Source organism: Ctenocephalides felis, unplaced genomic scaffold, assembly GCF_003426905.1.
Source record: "Ctenocephalides felis isolate EL2017-DRISC unplaced genomic scaffold, ASM342690v1 CF-g0.4_SCAFFOLD_01170, whole genome shotgun sequence".
In the NCBI taxonomy this organism is placed as follows: domain Eukaryota; kingdom Metazoa; phylum Arthropoda; class Insecta; order Siphonaptera; family Pulicidae; genus Ctenocephalides; species Ctenocephalides felis.
The window spans coordinates 18,431,096-18,449,788 of record NW_020537324.1 but is presented as its reverse complement, the minus strand read 5'-3'; the positions used below and the strand labels follow the sequence as shown (position 1 = coordinate 18,449,788).

Genomic DNA, 18,693 nt, shown 5'->3' with positions numbered 1-18,693 from the left:
TAACTAAATAAATTTGCCAAAGAGCGACACGCCTGTATACATTATCTGAAAGCTACTAGCATTTTTTTGCGGGATGTGAAAGTTAGGGCGTTTTAATACACGAAGTGAAGGAAATCAAACAATAATATCGCAAACGAATAAAACTAGTACGAGCTGGATATTTTGTTCGAAAACGATTATAGTTTTGCAAATATGTTGATTAGTTTTAATAGTTTAAATGCACTTAGTCATATATGGAACTGGGTCGCTATTTGGAATAGTGATATATCTCGTAATCACAGATTCCTAGAAAGCAATAATACTCAGCAATAAATGAAAGCTTTAATTGGAATATTTAAATTTTATTTTATTTTATTATTTCAAAGAATGATTATTTCGAAAAAAAATCTTTTTTTCATTATTTTATTGACATTGTAATCTAGTAATAGACCTTAAAATAGATAGGGTAGAGCGGGGCTTAAAGGTAGGAGAGACTAGTGGGGTGCATGGGATTGTGCTTTAAGGCAAATTGCTGGAACTTCCCGTACCGTAATTAAAAATCTTGTTACGGAACCCAAAAAAAAAATCACACAAAATGGGTACATATTATTATAATCTCTATAAAATATCTGATAATTTGATGTATATATGTCCAACAAACATTTTTGACCGCCAAATGGCATTTTTTAAACTTATTTTTATTGAGCTTCTATAACCGCTGGATCTGCCTTACCACAAATTTAATCAATTCTTCACCTTGTCAATACAAGTAAAATATTTTTTGAATTATTAAAATCGGACGCTCCGGTCTTTTTAAAACTGATTTACCGTTTTGGGCATTTTTGCCCCGTATCTTCGGAACGGCTAGACCTGCCTTCGCCCTAAATCGTCAAATTTGTATCCGCACACACACACATTCATTTTCTCTAAGGTATGCCAAAATGTTCAAAAACTTTTGAAACGTAAAGATATATAAAAATTTTCATTTTCGATTTTTTTGCGATTACTATAACCTGCTTTACGGAAAGTTAAAAATGGGCCAGTACCGATAATTCAAAAACCAGTAAAGTTAAGAATTTTCTAAGAACAATATTTGAAAGTATCCCAAATGTATTAACATCACCTTGATGACGATAATAATGTTTGAAAATCTATAACCAAAGTTTTTTTTCTTGTTAGATTTTTTGGTTGAGCACTGTTGCTTAGTTTACGAAACCTTAATATAATTTTTAGATACACGTTACTTAAAAATGAGGTTATTTTTCCTTGTTAGATTTTTTGTTTGTGAGCACTGTTGCTTACTTTACGCAACCTTAATATAATTTTTAAGTACACGTTACTTAAAAATAAGGAAAAAAGATTTAGAAAAGATGAAAAATCTTATTAAAACCTAATATGAATAAAAATCGTAGACACATATAAATCATATTTATAAAAAAGGTGAAAAATAGCATTGGTATGTATAGATTGCACATCTAGAGAAGCAAGAATCGAAAGAATTTACCAAAGATTCTGCACTATTTATGAAAAGAAAACAAGCTTGTTTTGACATACTTGAGTAGTTTGCAAATCTTTTGTTTAGCAATTATTATCTGCTTTGATTACATGGTTCGTTTATTCTAATTATTTGCGCTGTTTTTCTTTGCATTTTGTTCATATAAATATCATAACACCACATTCCACAACAATTTTACACATAATAATAATAATATTAATAATAATATTAATAATAATATTAAATTATAAGTATAGAGCAATCAATCATACAATTATAGAATAATGGGCATTTAAAATATTGATTCTAGTATTTGGATCTATAAGGATGTAATAAGCCTTCAGATTGATGAATAGGAAATCACAATTTTCTGTCACATTGCGAAATATAATATAATTTATAGACGCATTTTTTTATTGGACAGATATATATAAAATTAAAAAAAATAAAATTGTGATGTGTGAATCTTTATATATAAAAATGGAGCTCGATATTAACTTAGGTATGCAAAATCTCGATTACGGCTGAACCGATTGGGCCAATTTTAGCCTTGAAATATGCGTGGTAATATGCAGAAATTATGGGAAAAGTGAGAATCTATTAAAAAAAACGTAGAAACTTTATTCGAACAGTATAAAACTAAAGATTATTTTTTTAGTTATTAGTAATTAATATTCGGAATCTCTTAAAAGTTCCGATGTCTTTAGACAAAGTTGTGCAAAAAATTGAAAACCTTTTTTTTACCTTTAGCATTACCGTTAATTGTAACAGTACAACCATATAAAACTCGACCTCATTATTATAAATTTTTATTATAATCAGTCTATATAATACTCTTTTTGCGACTCAACATAGGACGTTTGATAGGACTTAACGTTTTATATTAGAAAGTTCTTCCCATACGATGTAAATACTTTATTTGCTAAATTTCCTCCGAGAGTAATTTCTTCGAGGAAACTGAAAAAGCGACCACTCCGCGATTTTATCGTGCGTGCAGTAGAAAACTAAAAATGTGCGAAGTCCATTACTTTTTATTATGTGTGTTTAATAATTTATATGAGCCATAAACTCTTGAGTTATTTTTATTATGGCATATGAATTTTTGTTTTGTTAAATTGAATAAGAAAATAATTATGTTATATTTTTCATTTGAATTACTTCTGCGTAACGTTTGACTTATTTATTACCTAATTATATTCATATCAATATTTATTGTTTGTTTTATATATACGTGTAATGTATTCAACATTTATTTCTTATTTAAAAATGTATAATGTTAAAAAGCTTATAAATATTTAAATCGTGAAAGCTTTATATTATAATAAATGTCTTGAGAAAAGTATTCGGTAAAGTACTCTAATTAATACAAATATGAATTAGTAAATTGGAAATGTAGGTACCATTTAACCAATATTGTAATTTATCTCTGTATTTTTTTCTATGCAATATAATAATATTCTAATATATTGATATTTTGCTATATTGTTTTATAAATGTATTCTTTATAATTATATTCAGTTTTTATATTTTTATATTACTTAACGATAAATTTTTATATTCTACAAATTGACGTCATAAATCTAAAATTTGTATAAAATTCAATCGAGGATTAAGAAAATTATGTTTTTGAAAAAAAGCTTTAATGCACATATTTTTAATTTGAATACATACTTCTTGTATGTTATTTGCTATAAGAAGTTTTTAATTTAAATTCATACTAGTATGCTAGTTGTTAATTAAAAGTTGTTATTAAATATTATTAATATTATTATTAATAACAAATATTTTTCTAATAAAGACTTTAAGATATTCATTTGCCAAAATATCAAATGGTCACAACAGTTGCATTACTATATATTTGCACACATTACAAAAACAAATAATAAATGAATTAAATTAACAAACAATGGATGGAATTCTGATACTAATTTTAATGCATGCTTTTAAGCCAAAAAAATACATGCGTATAATTTTGTATGCGAGCATTTATAAATAAATCTCAGACAATAAGTTTAATCACACTTATAATAAACAATCCACCTAATACAAATTGAACTTATATTATTTTGGTATAAGAACTTAAAATATATATTCATGTGATATAATATTACTAATGCCAGTTGATCTAAAGAGATCAACTTAGAAAAAATGCATGTGTGTGTGGATACAAATTTTTGTCCACGATTTCGGGTGCACGGATCTGCACCCAAATATTTGATTCCTATTGGTAGGGAGACGTGTTTCGGAGATACGGAGCGAAAAATGCAAATATAGCATTAATTGAGATAATGGATTGTCTGATTAGAATGATTAAAAAACATTTTGCTTGTGTTGAGTAGAATTATTACTAGCATATGGGTGTTAAAATGTTATTGTCGTAGTACAATGTCTTTTGTACAAATGATAATTGTAAATTATTAAATTTACTAAATATTTTAAACTGGACGTTTGTAAACATATAAAACAATAATAATCAAAAGATATGCTATTACTTTATTATAAAAATGTAAGAAATTTATTACATAATTCACTTTTATGAATAAATGAAACACACTATGAATAATACATTTATCTATTCTAAGTACAAATTTTTCTGTTGATGTAACTTTTTTTTCTTACCCTGGGTGTCGTGGTGTAGTTCTCCTGCAAGTGAGTATGGATGATCCTGATTTTAAAGTTTTTCTTTAAATCCTACAATTATACTTATTGTTCATTTCAGGACAAGTGTAAAACTTATTATATAATAATAAAAAAAAATCTATTCCAAATTATTATTATTTAGATGTAATAGTATCTTTTGTTTTAATTTGATTAAATCATTTTCTATGTATAATTTTAATATAAGACATTGCACTTATTAATATCAACACATATCAATTCTAAGTACAAATTCTTTTGTTAATGTAACTTTTTTTTTTGCTAGTAGTGTAGTGGGGTAGTTTTCTGGCAAGTGGGTGATCCTGATTTTAAAGCTTTTTTTTTTAATCCTACAAATATACTTATTGTGCATTTCAGGACAGGTATAAAAGTTATTGTATACTAGTAAAGAACATCTATTCCAAATAATTATTATTTAGCCGTAGAAATGTAATATAATATAAAGAGTATCTTCATTTTCAATTTGGTTATTTATTTTTCTAGGTATAATTTTATCAGAAGACATTCCACATGTTTCTGCATTATCAGAGTCTTTGAATATTTCGATTTGGCCCTTGTCCGACGACGGGCCGTCTTTGCCAGCGGCAGTAGCGCGGGTCCTAGGCGAGGGTCCTTGGATGACCCGCGGAGAGCTGGACGTTGCGATCAATGATACGGAAGTTGCAGCATCGTTCGCGAAACACGCGGCGATCGAGGGTCTTTGCGTCTTAAGACCTAGCCAGCTTTACCAGTAAGTCTTTAGAAAATAAGATAAGTAATTTGATTTTGACATATATTTTTATAAATATCTTATAAGTTATATGTATTATTATAAATGTACAGGGGGGATACGTTCCGAAAAAGTAGGGCGTTATGCAAAACAGCGCTAAACGAGGCTATCTTTATATGGAATTGTTGGGGTTAGGGGAAGATGGCTAGGAAATTGGTTAGGTATCAAATTTAAAAAGTATGTTTTTTTAATGAAAATAAAACCAAACATTTATGTTAACATTATTATTTCTTGCAAAAACAGAAAAAACATAAATAACAAAACGAATATTCTTGAAAAAACAAATAAATTTCTAAGTTAGTCATATTTAGCCAGTCTTCCGCTTTTTCAGTGATCTGCCTTTTTGTGACAAAAGCACCTAATATTGTTTGCCTTTTTCTTTGACTAATGATGTTCTGTTAAAAGTTTTTCCTAAATGGATAGAACATTCCTAACACCACGCCTTACTTTTGAGCTCTTTCAATGTATCCATTATTTCTGATATGGTAGGCAAACTCCTTTTTACAAATGCCATCGAAAGTTTTTTTAGCTCTTCCTCTGAACTACTGCTGTCAACATTTTTGTTTTCTTCTCGTTCAGTGAATTTCTTGAACTAATCATTAGAAAGATTGTGCTGCTTCTTGAATTATTTCTTCAATGTCTTCCACATTTACCCCTTCAAAGCCTGGATTGAAATAAAAGAGCGTTAAACCATATCAGCGTTAAGCAGGGTAGTATACACAAGTAACTCTGGGCATGTCTGTCAGACAGTGTTACTCTATGGCTCAGATCTTTAACATCAAGCCCACTAAAAATATAAAAAAATTACGCGAAAAATTTTGTTCTCTTTTGAATCCTTGCTGGTTTGTAGAGCTGTGGTAAATAACAGTTACGGGTCACGTTCTAGACACTCTGTTATCAAGCAGCAGTGATATCTGTATCTACTTGAAAATATAGAACCAAGTATGCTTCCAAATGAAAATGCTATCTAATATTCCTATCCTATAAAAGGATATTAGTTGGGTCGTCTTCTAATTGCATTTAGAGGTGAATGAAATTTAAATCTCGCAATTATTGGATGATCTTAATATTCTAAACCTAGAAATAAACATCGGTTCCAACAGAACGTGGGAGACTTAGTTCTGCTGGATGTTCAGAATAAAAATAGGGATTTTTCGTGACCCAATGGTTAGAACTATGAACTTTGTTCAGGTTCGATACCCGCTTCGGACAGTCAAGCAGTAGTGACATCAATTTTCACTTATTGGATAGAAATATCTTTCCAAGTGAAAATGGCCTTCCACGCCATTGTTGCATAAATAAAGTCATCAGTATTAAAGAAATTTTAATAACAAATTCGTCAATATCCACGTCTAAGAATTCAGCGCTACAGCTCATAGGACTCGTTGAATTAATATTGTTGTTAAAAATATATACATAAACTAATGATAATAATAATGTAAATATCTTTAAAAACTATTTCAAAACCGTTTTAATTACTATACAAAATATTGAAATTGTATCGAAGTTGAATTATGAAGTGTATATAAAATGCAATATGAAAAACGGCTATAAAAAAATTATCTTTGATGCATGCTTACCGATTTTTAATTAAAATGAAAAATTAATGTTTTTTTACTTATTTCAAACGTTTTCAATCATCGTTCCAATACGGTATTCCTCAGATATAAATTCTTATTTCACATCTGTTTACGAGCACCGTTAATTAATTTGTATTTATTATGAAGTAATTTCAAGAACGCTGTTATGCAATGAAATGTTTATAAGTGATTGTAAATATTATTAGAACAATTTAATTAATGCATTTGACAATTATTGTATATAGTATATATTTAATACACGTTTCGTGTTATCAAATTATTGCACGAGAGTTATTTCAATGATAATTGAAGCTGTGTATATTGTTGGAATAACAATTGGAAGTACAGATTTAAATAAAAATAAAAGTTAAATATATTTATATTTTATTTAAATATTATATTTATTTACTATGCTATCTACTATTTATAAATCTAAAACTTATACCTGATTTTTTTAAATTATAATATTAATGTTATCATTTTAATTATAATTTATTTTAAATAACTAAATAATAACATTTTTTCATATATAATATATACATAAATGGTTCCACTTCAAATAGAGCTTCATCTTTAAGTGTCCCACCTTACATACAGCAAATTTTACTATATGTATATCTATAGTATTTACATTTACAATTAGATTATTAAATTAGTTTTTTTTCTTTTAGTAATAAATAATTAAATATATTATTCAATAATGAAATGTGGTTTTACAGATTAAAAAATTTTGAGGCGGATCAGTCTGAAATTAGGGTCATCATTGGAGATGAAAATTTTATTATAAATTCAATTATAAATTATGAAAATGAAACATTACAATTTGTGGTTCCAACAGATGATAATAATACGTACATCAAAGGTAATAATAAAATATTGAAATTAATACACGTGTTAAATATCTATTATCTTATCCATTTGTTTTTGTTTCAAGATTTATCCAATTCCACAATTATATTTCTCAAAAACAAAGTCAGTTCGACAACTCGAGATATTCAGAGCATTTATCAGTTAGGAAATTCTATACTGAATATTGCTGATATGCTGAACAGATATATCTCGGAATACTGTGAGAACGACACGGTAATATACTCCGACTTCCCACCGTTTGTAAAGAAGCAATTTAAGATACCCAACAAGAAAAGTTTGCAAGAAATTTTAGACATTTTTCTCATTGAAGACAACGAATTGAGTTATTATTATGACATACTCATGAGAACGAACGATACTGAAAACGAAAACGGTTTACTTAACATTGGCAATTTTAATGTAATAACAGATGTTTTGACTTTCAATTTCAATGAAGATTCATCCGAAGAGAAAGCTAAATATTTTGCTCATGCCAAGTGTCTGCAAGATCATGACCCAGTGCAGTATTGCAAAACGACTGCTGATACATGCAGTAATTATTTCAAAGGAAATCATCATCAGTATCATGATTATTTATATTTATATTTGAGGAAGGATCCATGGGTACCAGCAAGTTTGGCAGTATCCGGAATTGGGGTCTTCACAACTTTGGCAATTTTGTTGTTTGTGATTATTCGATTATGCAAAGGAGATATTATGGAAGGAAATCCTTTAGCAACAATTATTCTGTTGTTATCTTTATTGCCAATGTTTGCATCAATAATACCGTTCAGTGTAACATTTGAAGACCACGAACAAAATCAGAAACTAGTAATAACACAATCTAGATATGAGAACTTTGAACATGACTTTCTTCAACTAAATCAGAATATTCTTTGTGCGTGGAGAGTGTTTGTTCTTAGTGTCAGCTATTGTCTTTTATTTTCTCAACTATTATCAAGGGCAATTATGTTGTGTTCAGTCGGATCAGAAGGTGGTTTTTTATCACACGTGAATGGATTTTTGCAAATAACTATATGTTTCTTCATGTTTCTGGTACAACTTAGTATATCCTCGCAACTGCTAGTTTACCACCTAAAAGACACCAGCGACGTAAATTTATGCAGAAACATATTTGATAGTGACTATTATTTGACTGCTATATCTTATAATGTGTTTTTATTGATATCATTATTAATAATCACGCCTTTTGTATACCGTTCTCAAAGAAACTACATGGAAGGAATGCTAATGACAGTAGCTTCATATATTATAGCCATAGCATGGTTTGTATGGATATTAATTTCAGTGTTGTTCAGTTCTGGTAGTACATGCAAAGAAGCTTCAGTGCCTTTAGGTCTCGTGTCGACAGCTTGGATCGTTTTAGGAGGCATTTTGGTACCAAGAAGTTATCTTATAGTTCGAGGGATTGCCAGGAGTGATTTGGTACAGGCTTTGCCTTCACTGACTTCCATATCATTTGCACCACGATCAAATCACTATATCTCCAGGCAGGTATGATGGAAATAATGCACACTTTATTTTTAAATTTTGAATGTTATAAACTAGCAATTCATTAATTAGAGATTTCATAATTCCATCAAACTGTTAGAGCAAAAGGTTGACGAGAGTATTACTTTGTTTTACTTTTTTTTCATAACAATTTGAAATAATATTTTCTAAATTACAAAAACGAAGTAACCCACCAGACTCATATTTTTTTAGAATTTTTTGATAGATTTTTAAAAATTAACACAGTTAATTAAATATGTACTTAGGTAATTAATTAATTGTTAGTTGAATTTTTTTTCATAAATGGTTTTGAAACATAATAACGCACACTTTATTTTTAAATTTTAAATATTTTAAACTAGCAACTCATTAATTAGAGATTTCATGTTTTCTGTTAGAGGAAAACGTTGACGAGAGTATTACTTTGTTTTACTATATTTTGTTCATAATAATCTGAAATATGTTTTAAATTACGAAAAAGAAGTAAACCACAAGACTTATATTTTTTACGAATATTGAAGTTTTTTTTAAAATTAACATAGTTAATTAAATATGCTCCTAGGTAATTAATTATTTGTTCGTTAAAAAAATCTTTCTATAAATGACGGGTTATATTTATGGTTAAACTGTTTGTTTATATGCTACGTTCGTTGGTTTATATGCTACGATTAATTAAATCATTTTATTTTTAAACCCAAATTGTAAAAAGTCCACGCTTCTTGGAATACAATATAATTAATGTTTAATAACCTTATAATTTGCGCAATTTTAAACTACTTTCGACGTTTTGATAATAAATTTGTATATTTAGTGATTACCTTTTTAAGGTATGAAATAATAATAGCGTTTGAATCATAATTCTATTAAATATTAATAATATTAAAAGCGTTTTGAGTCATAATAATATAATTTAGTGCTGACGCTAGTAAAACGCTTTTATCACTATAATTTATTACTACATTATTATAAAGAGTTTTTATGGTTGTCAGGAAAGTAATTTTTAATTTAAAATTTAATAGTTTTTTTTAATTAAAATCTGTCACACTTAGGACATTCAGTAATTGTTTTGACTTTATTATATGAATTTTTTGAATGGATGGCAACCCAGTAATTGCCCAATCCAATTAAAACTAATTAACTATACTCGAAGTATTTGTTGACATTTTTATTAAAATTTAATAGAAATATCCACGATTTTTTAAATCGATTTAGAATATTTATTACAGTGAATTTTACAATGTACATGTTGGTAGTACATAAATTTTCTACCAATGGCACTTTACTTTTACAAAAAGCTTTCATATATGACTAGATAAATAATTAATTAATTGAATATAACGTAATATATTTAATAGTTTGTGATCATACGTCAGTATCTTGCAATGCAATAGCCGATTAATTAATAAAGTTTCTTTTGTTAAATTAAAAAAAAAGATTTTAAGTAACAATTTATCTCGAAACAATGATTTACATCTTATTACATCACATTTTTCAATTACTCTGTCACTAATTTTATCATTTTTCAATACCAGACAATCTACGATTGCGTAAATCCTGCCATGCTCCAACGATCTGTGTTTCCTGCTTCCGAGTTGCCAACGCTGCCAATGCGTCCACCTAGAAGGATGCAGCACGAGATGATCGAAGGGCATGCTCCTTACGATACGCCGCCAAGGTCGCCAACGCTCATGAATGGACGAGGGCTGGACGATGGTGGTAAAATTACTAGGTTTTGAGGAAATAACTTTCATATAGAAAATAGCTTATACGTTTTGTTAAGTTAAGTACACTATGATACAGTGGTTCCCCGACTTACGAGCGCCAAATTTTGAGATACGAGAGAGTTCGCGTTTTTTGATTTTTGTACATTTACAAAATATTATGTACTTTTATATCCATGTGTCTACAGAAAAAGCAATGTCTTTTGAAAAAAAGCGTGAAATTATTGAAAAATATGAAAATGGCTATGATGTACGAGCATAACTCTTCATAGATAGGTAATAGATTTGTACTGCTACTCATTTCCGCAATATCATGAATAATAATAATAATAATAATAATAATAACGGGTAGTACTGCCGTAGGGCAGGTCTGTGAGCTGAGTTAAACTCGATCTCGATTCAGGAAAGAAGTTTTTAATACTAAAAACAACATAGTGCTGGTTCGAATTAATGGCCCTTAAATGTATTTATATAGAAAAAATGCTTTGAGATACAAGTGATTTGACAAACTAGCGTGGTTACAAAATGAATTTAACTAGTATGTCGGAGTACCACTGTAATTGGACATTTCCTATTAGATTTCAAGATTTTTCAAACTTTATGATTATTTTGTAAATGGATTTAGTTTAAGTGCGTTTTCTAACTGATGTTGAGTTACTATAATAACAGTAATGTATATTTTATAATATATTTAATTTTTAACTGCAGAATGCAACTAATTATAAGATGTAACTTCCAAGAAAGATATATTGTATATTGACTTACAGTCCCGCATTTAAAATTTGTAATAGGACTTGCACATATTAATGTATACTGTTTATTTAAATAGTAGTAATTAAGTATTATCTTATATAATAATATATTTTAGTTGTATAATATTCCAAAGTTTTCACATATATTTTAATAGCTATATTTTGAAATGCTCAATAATTATTTTTTATGCAATTCTTATTTTATAATTTTGATTTAAATAATGCACTGTTATAATTTCAAAATATTGTACTGATGCCTTCTGAAACACCAATATAAATAGATTTACTAAGTATATAGAAAATTCGACGATTCTAGAAATAAATTGTATTAACTTTTATAACCTAGTCACATAACACGACAATAGCCTAGTCATTTACTTCGTTTTAGTCAATTATTTAGTGCTCAATCTAATGTGTAAATATATTATTAAAGTTATATCAGTATTGAACGAATAATTCGTGCAATGAAATTTTATAATTGTTATAACAAAGTGAATCATTAGTTGTTTTGTTAATCCATTGCAATAGATTAAAGCATCAATATGTTGGGAAAAAATTGTTTGTAAAATACACATGGTAATAAAATTCTTATAATAACACTTGATATAATATGTTTTATTTATTACTAATTCTTTAATCAAATATTAAAATATAATCAAGTAATTTAATTAAAATTAATGATCAGTATATGCTGATATTGAATAGTTTATGCACAATTTGTAATATTTTAAGCATGATCGAAGAAAATGATTTAAAATTAACAATGGTTTTAAGATAAGTTCATGTATAACATAATTACTTCATTAATGTAATTTACTTCATATTGTATATTTCAATAATAATATTTTTAACTTCCCGTAGGGTAAGTTATTGTAATGGGCCGAAAATCGGAATTGAAAATTTTTACATTTCTCGACGTTTTGAAGGTTTCTGAACATTTTGGCATGCCTCAGAAAAAATGGATGTGTGTGTGTGTGTGTGTGTATGTGTGTGTGTGTGTATGTATGTGTGGATACAAATTTCCAGTCACGTTTTAGGGCGCACGGATCAACCGATTTGAATGGTTCAAAAAACATTCGATTCCTATTGATAGGGAAAAGAGCTGATTAGTTTTTGGCAAAGGCAGGTCCAGCCGTTTCGGAGATACGGAGCAAAGATTGCGGAAAATAGAAATCGAATTTTTGAGAGAACGGAGTATCCGATTTGAATGATCTAAAAAACATTCAATTAGTAATGATTGGGAGAAGTGTTTATTAGTTTTTGGCAAAGGCAGGCCCAGCCATTTCGAAGATACGGAGCTAAATATGTAAAAAATGGCAGTTTTTGAGAGAACTAAGCGTCCGATTTGAATGATTCAAAAAACTTTCTGCTTGTCTTAACAAAATAATTGATTTTGGAGAAAAAAATTTTTGTTCGATTTTTTTTTTTTTTTTTAGTTTTTTGTTGAAACAAATAATTTCAACTTTGCAATTCAGTTTATATAATTCTTATAAATATTAGACAATGTTACAATATTTATAATAATCTATTTGAAAACATTCAGTATTCCTCGAACATTTCGTTACGGTACGGGAAGTTCCAGCAATTTGCCTTAAGGCACGATGCCACCCACCCCACTAGTTTCATATAATAATTATCATTTGAAATACAATTTAAAAAGTAACTGATTATTTTTTGTTTATCAGTTGGTAACATTTTCATGTGAACTTGTTTCATCGCCTAATGTTACTCACTTGCTATTTGACAGTTCTTGACGTTTTGCATTATGCTAACCAAAAATACGTAATTCATTAACGAAATTTTAATATTTTATTTTTATAATATTTTATTATGGATGATAAAGATATCCATCGATTAGAAGCCTCAGAAAATATTCAAGGTGGTTTAGTGATAACGAAAAAGAAGCCTGATACATTTAAAGTGCCCCAAGTTTCAAAATTAGGTTTAGATAAACTCGCTGCTAGTAAGAGGCTAGAAAAAGAATTACGATCTCGATTATCATTTGATGAGCGAGATAAAGATGACGAAGAAGCCACCGGCTCTAATTCTGCAAAAGACAATAAAGAACAGTCTAAATTATCCAAAAATTTTAGACAACCTCATATAGAAACTCCAACGCACACAGGGGGTCTATCAGACAAGGCCAGAGAAAAGTATTTATTATTTATATAAGACGTAATAATTAAGATTTTTTTATATTGTTTAAATAATTTGCTCAATATTTAATTCTTGTTTTTAAAAACAGGTTAGAACACCATAAATATAATGACAGAAGCCACAAAGGAGTGTATGCTTCAACCAAGGATAAAGATAAAAATCGAGATAGAGACAGGAGTAAAGACCGAGATAGAGACAGATATAGTTCACGACATAGAGATTATGATAGACGTAGTTATGATAGAAAACGAGATGATAGATCAACAAGGAAACGTGATAGAGACTATTCCAGTCGGAGTGAAGGCACACCTAGGTTTGTTGAACAAAGAAATATGTCATCAACTTTAATTAAAACATGCCCAAATACTAAATTCTATATTATCATGCTTAAATTGAGATTTTGTACGTATTATTTTCTAATGTATATTTTTATAATTTTATCAGATTCAGAGATGAACCAAGAACACCAAATATCTACCCCGAAAAGGACAGACCTGGTAAAAGTTCTTGGGAAGATGATGATGAAAAGGTACCACTACAAAGATCATCCTGGGATTTACCTACACCTAAAGTGCATATTGAACAAACAAATTTGGATAGTGTAAGAAGTAGTAAAAGAAGAAACTATAATGAGACACCTAGGCCCACACCGGCACACAGGTAATTGGGTATTTTTGAATGCAGACATATTTTATACATTTATACATATAATAATAATAAAAACTTTTTTTAATACATGACCTATCAATTTCATTAATAAGAAAGTAATAAAATCTTCATCTTTACCCCTGTCTGATTATATTAAAAACTTAATTTTATAGGTATAATACATGGGCTGCAGAGCGTAAACGTTCAGGTGCCACTCCTATGGTTGATAATTCTCCAGAAAAACCTTGGAAAACTGAAGAAGATAAAGATTTATGGGAAGAAGAACAACGTAGACTTGATCGTGAATGGTATAACATTGATGAAGGTATACAAAACACGATCAAAATGATTATAAATAATTATGTCAATAATTATTAATAATGAATCATGATTATCATATTATTATTATTATATATAATTTGCCAATGTTTTCTTGATTTATGGATGAATATGTAACAAATTTCAGGGTTTGATGAAGAAAGGAATCCTTTTGGAAGTTCTGATTATACAAATCGTAAGGAACAACAAATGGAGAAGAAAAGAAGAATGACTGCTAGACAAAGACAAATTAATCGAGATAATGAGTTGTGGGAACGTAATCGTATGTTAACTTCTGGTGTTGTTATGACCACTAATGTAAATGAAGATTTCGATGAGGTATGACATTATAATTTATTATTTTATATGAATTATGTCTTTTATTCTATAGATTTAATTTATGTATGTTTCTGCTTTAGGAAACCATAGACAGAGTCCATTTATTAGTGCATCATATAGTGCCTCCATTTTTGGATGGAAGAATGGTTTTTACAAGGCAGCCAGATCCAGTTGTGCCTGTTAGAGATCCTGGGTCAGACATGGCACTCACAGCTCGCAAGGGCAGTGCTTTAGTAAGGGTATATCGAGAACAAAAAGAGCGAAGAAAAGCCCAGAAAAAACATTGGGAACTCGGTGGAACCACAATAGGTATTTTATAATAAATACCGAATCTATCATTTTTATTCCTTTTTGTTATCAAAATATTCAAAAAGTTAATGAGTTTGATACTTATTCTTGCTCTTTTTATCTAATTCAATATAATTTATCAAACTGTGTAGATCATAGATTAAGATTTATAATTTACCTTACAGGTAATATTATGGGTATCAAAAAGGAAGAAGAAGAAGCTGATTCAAAATTAGATGCTGAAACCGATACTGCCGATTATCGGAGTGATCAGAAATTTGCTGAACACATGAAAGATCAAAAAGATACTGGAAAAAGTCATTTTTCTAAATCTAAAACTATTATTCAACAGAGAAGATATTTGCCAGTTTTTGCTGTCAGACAAGAATTATTGAATATAATTAGGGAGAATAATGTTGTGATTATTGTTGGTGAGTATTCGGAAAAATGTTTTGCATTATATGTTTTTGTGGCTTATTTTTATTTTATTTTTTATATTATTTTAGGTGAAACTGGTAGTGGAAAAACAACTCAATTAACTCAGTATTTACATGAAGAGGGTTACAGTAGATTAGGCATGATAGGTTGTACACAACCTAGACGTGTTGCTGCTATGTCTGTTGCCAAACGTGTCTCTGATGAAATGGGAACTCAACTAGGTAAATGTTAAATATTTTTTTCACATTATGACTTAGTTTTTTACTTTGAAATATTATTTTGCATTTACACATTTTGTTTCTGATGATGAATTATAATACATTATCTAATTCCTTTATTATTTTTCTTAAGGTGATGAAGTAGGTTACGCAATTCGATTTGAAGATTGCACATCAGAGAAAACAATAATAAAATACATGACTGACGGTATTTTATTGAGGGAGAGTTTAAGAGAAAGTGATCTTGATAATTATTCTGCAATTATTATGGATGAAGCTCATGAAAGATCTTTGTCTACAGATGTGCTGTTTGGACTACTATATAGCAGTATTTAATTGTATAATTGCATAATTTATTCTAAAATTAAAATTCTTTTAACATCATTTCATTTGTCTAATAGGTTAAAATTATGTAGTATCTTGTTATAATTATTAATTTGATCAAGGTATTTTATATATTACCTTCCTATAATCAATAACATTTACAATTAATCACTCTACTAACGACACCAATAAATAGGACAGCTATCATTTAAAAAAAGATAAAAATAATCTGACATTGCGTTACCCTTGTTATGCAGGAAAATATTATTTCATTGAGTGACCTTAGATGAAATTTTACATTATTTATATTTAATAATACTTTCGTATCGCGATAGAAATATTGCTGATGCAATAAATTATTTTTCTTAATCAATTTCCTAAATTGACTCATTCTAACATGATACTGTTACCAGAGTCGGATTTATCTTTGATTACTTCATCCATAATTTTCAATGTATATGAATTTTTCGTTTTCATTCGTACTTTATACTTGCAATTATTTGAAATCTTTAAATCTTTCGTTTTTTAACGGTTGGTTGCATTTTTTGTTATTTCATCTATTATCAGCAAAATAAAAATTCTATATTTGCGATCTAATTTTATTTATTTTGTGTTTAGCTTCGTTGCATTTACATTTTTGTGTAATATATAAATGCAGGAAAATTAAAAAGGCGTTGATAAATTTTAGGTAGCACATTTGTAGATGCATAAATTAACAAAAATGATTTGCGATATGCCCCTAATTGAAAGACATGTAACACATAATTATGAATCCAGATTTAACTATGGAGCAAAATTGTAATTATATTGGTGCCAATTTTTTTACAATTATATAGTCATTTTTACACCTGCCCTGAAATGAACAAGAAGTAAAACTGTAGGGAAAAAGTGGATTTAAAAATACAAAATCTTCTAATCATTGTCAGAGATTTTGAAAATTTACGTATATTTAATGTAACATGAAATTCTTTTTTAATCTTGCCCTGGTAGTGTTGTGGCGCTGTTCTCTGGAAAGTGGGTTTGAATGATCCTCAAGGTGGCTTTTGTAATTGTCTGAGTGTTTTTGTATTTCATCGTTTATTGGGCTTATGTGTTAACCAATCGGTACATACTTCGGGGTATTCAAAAAATCATTAAGTAATTAATTTTGGCGACATTGATTTGGAAGCTGATTCCTTGAAAAAATATTTTCTGTATGCTTCGAATTAGGAGACATTTATCAAATAATTAAACATTTATGCCCATCTCTGGAGCAACGCCCGGACAAAATAAGACGAAAATGTTTCAAGTTTTGTTAGGAAGGAAAGGGAGGGACAATCTTCAAGAAAAATCCGCATTACTTGGCAATATCCGAATTGATCTTCAGAGTATTTTTATAAAACAGCGTCTTGTGATTCGCACGTCACGCGATTCTATCCGCAAACCTATTGACGTCTGCTTGTTGCTCGTAAAATAGTTTTACAATCAACACGCCTAATATCGAAACAATGAAAACTATTCGAGTCAGGATATGATTGCGATTACTCAAACGGAAATGCGTATTTTGAAATTAATTAGGAGTTTTATTACTCCAGCCATATAGCTATAAAAAATAGAAAATTTTATATAATTATCAAACTGCGCAATAAAATGCGAATCGATAGTACGAACAATTCTACAATCGGTTACAATTTTTTGAGATTAGAATGCATCGTAATTTTCGTGAAACATAATAATAAATACTTTGATCCGAATGCCTTGCTTATGAGTAATAGATTATCTTAATCTGAATCTTTAGGGAAATTTCCAATCTATATGTGATCATATTTCAATGTACAAACATTTAAATGATACTTAGTTATGGATTAAGTACGTACATTGAGTAAATAATTCATATTTACAAACAGTTTTCCAAATATTGATATAAAAATAGAGTCCCTGTATTTCCCTTTAGTTAACGCTAATCAAGAGCTAATGTAAACTAAAACTTTATCATATCACGACTTTCAAAGAAAAGTTTTATTTTAAAGATCCAATTGTAAATGTGGAAAATCTACGAGCTGTAGTACATAGTTAAAACAAACAATTTGTGCAAATATTAAAAATAAAATGGAACTTCTTTAGTGTAATGTTAATCAAGAACTAAGATAACTTTCTCATATCAAGTTTTACTTTAAAGATCTAAGCATTGAAGATCGAAGATAAATAATCCTTAATTATAAACTAAATGATTTACGTACTTTTGAATAAATAATTCTTATAACAAACATTTTTTGCAAAAAATAAAATAATAATGGAATTTCTTCCGTATAATGCTAATCAAGAACTAAGAGAACTTTCTCATATCAAGTTTTACAGTAAAGATCTAATTTAATTATAAATTAAATGATTTACGTACTTTTGAATAAATAATCCATATAACAAACATTTTGTGCAAAAAATAAAATAATAATGGAATTTCTTCAGTTTAATGCTAATCAAGAACTAAGAGAACTTTCTTATATCAAGTTTTACAGTAAAGATGTAATTCAATTATAAATTAAAATATTTACGTTCTTTTGAGTAAATAATCCATATAACTAACAGTTCGTGCAAAAAATAAAATAATAATGGCTTTTCTTCAGTATAATGCTAATCAAGAACTAAGAGAACTTTCTCATATCAAGTTT

General features: G+C 28.5%; 2 protein-coding genes across 2 annotated transcripts in view; both read left to right on the top strand.

Annotated features, from left to right (window-relative positions):
- Nucleotides 1-1,954: 1,954 nt before the first annotated feature.
- Nucleotides 1,955-10,825, top strand: LOC113366946 (protein bride of sevenless-like). The gene is made up of 6 exons (XM_026608586.1): nucleotides 1,955-1,976; nucleotides 4,616-4,862; nucleotides 7,201-7,343; nucleotides 7,416-8,845; nucleotides 10,375-10,558; nucleotides 10,752-10,825. Exons 1-6 carry the CDS (start codon nucleotides 1,955-1,957, stop codon nucleotides 10,823-10,825), a joined length of 2,100 nt encoding a protein of 699 aa, XP_026464371.1.
- A 2,267-nt stretch (nucleotides 10,826-13,092) lies between these two features.
- LOC113366218 (pre-mRNA-splicing factor ATP-dependent RNA helicase PRP16-like) overlaps nucleotides 13,093-18,693 on the top strand; it is a 32,870-nt gene continuing 27,269 nt past the window's right edge. The window contains exons 1-9 of the mRNA XM_026607790.1: nucleotides 13,093-13,468; nucleotides 13,561-13,785; nucleotides 13,917-14,132; nucleotides 14,294-14,445; nucleotides 14,587-14,777; nucleotides 14,858-15,086; nucleotides 15,251-15,496; nucleotides 15,572-15,724; nucleotides 15,855-16,049. Of these exons, the coding sequence (XP_026463575.1) occupies nucleotides 13,146-13,468; nucleotides 13,561-13,785; nucleotides 13,917-14,132; nucleotides 14,294-14,445; nucleotides 14,587-14,777; nucleotides 14,858-15,086; nucleotides 15,251-15,496; nucleotides 15,572-15,724; nucleotides 15,855-16,049 (1,930 nt within the window). The 5' untranslated portion in view covers nucleotides 13,093-13,145. The remainder of the gene's footprint in view (nucleotides 13,469-13,560; nucleotides 13,786-13,916; nucleotides 14,133-14,293; nucleotides 14,446-14,586; nucleotides 14,778-14,857; nucleotides 15,087-15,250; nucleotides 15,497-15,571; nucleotides 15,725-15,854; nucleotides 16,050-18,693) is intronic.

Excerpts from the sequence above, each read along its gene's own strand:
- LOC113366946 (XM_026608586.1), top strand. The coding sequence starts at position 1,955 with ATGGAGCTCGATATTAACTTAG. Across the intron at positions 1,977-4,615 it reads GGAGCTCGATATTAACTTAG|GTATAATTTTATCAGAAGAC; the intron begins GTATGCAAAATC and ends TTATTTTTCTAG. Across the intron at positions 8,846-10,374 it reads ATCACTATATCTCCAGGCAG|ACAATCTACGATTGCGTAAA; the intron begins GTATGATGGAAA and ends TTTCAATACCAG.